The sequence below is a fragment of the Gavialis gangeticus genome, unplaced genomic scaffold (genome assembly GCF_001723915.1).
Source record: "Gavialis gangeticus isolate Ggan-Ray unplaced genomic scaffold, GavGan_comp1, whole genome shotgun sequence".
NCBI lineage: Eukaryota > Metazoa > Chordata > Crocodylia > Gavialidae > Gavialis > Gavialis gangeticus.
Window position 1 is genome coordinate 126,351,003 of NW_017729024.1, and position 599 is coordinate 126,351,601.

At 57.6% G+C, this 599-nt stretch overlaps 1 protein-coding gene across 1 annotated transcript in view; it reads left to right on the top strand.

Annotated features, from left to right (window-relative positions):
• Window positions 1-7: 7 nt before the first annotated feature.
• Window positions 8-599, top strand: part of BTF3 (basic transcription factor 3) — a 6,700-nt gene continuing 6,108 nt past the window's right edge. The window contains exon 1 of the mRNA XM_019517676.1: window positions 8-92. Within this exon, the coding sequence (XP_019373221.1) occupies window positions 24-92 (69 nt within the window). The 5' untranslated portion in view covers window positions 8-23. The remainder of the gene's footprint in view (window positions 93-599) is intronic.

Genomic DNA, 599 nt, shown 5'->3' on the forward strand with positions numbered 1-599 from the left:
ACGCCTCTTCCCCCTCCCCGCAGATGAAAGAGACGATCATGAACCAGGAGAAGTTAGCCAAGCTGCAGGCCCAAGTGCGCATCGGCGGCAAGGTGAGCGCTGCGCGGCGGCGCTGGGGCCGGGGCCGGGGCCGGGCGGGGCCTCGGAGGTTGTGGTGAAGCCGCCTCCCGGGAGTGGCTTCGGGCCCCGCGCATGGAGGGGGCAGCACCCCCCCCCACACACCCCAGACATGTATGATGCAGTTTGCAGGTGACTCCTGCAATAAACACAGACTGGCTCCAAGTGTACAATTGTTACTGCACAGTCCACAGGTGAATTGCACCACCCACTAGCTCAGCTGCAGGAGCAAAGGTTCTATCCCGTGATACAGCGAGGGGTCACACAATAGCCTTAAATCGGTCCCAGGTAACGTCATTATCCCGCCACTGAAATGTCTGCCCAGCTCTACTGAGAGCCACCCAGCTGTGATGTTAATACTTGATAATGTGTAACAGCATTATCCATTGGTTTCTCTCTAGCTTTAATCTGGGGTGGACAGGGCTCTTGAAAAACCAGCTCTTGTGTTTCTTCCATCAGCTTGCTTTTCTCCCCCCCCCCCC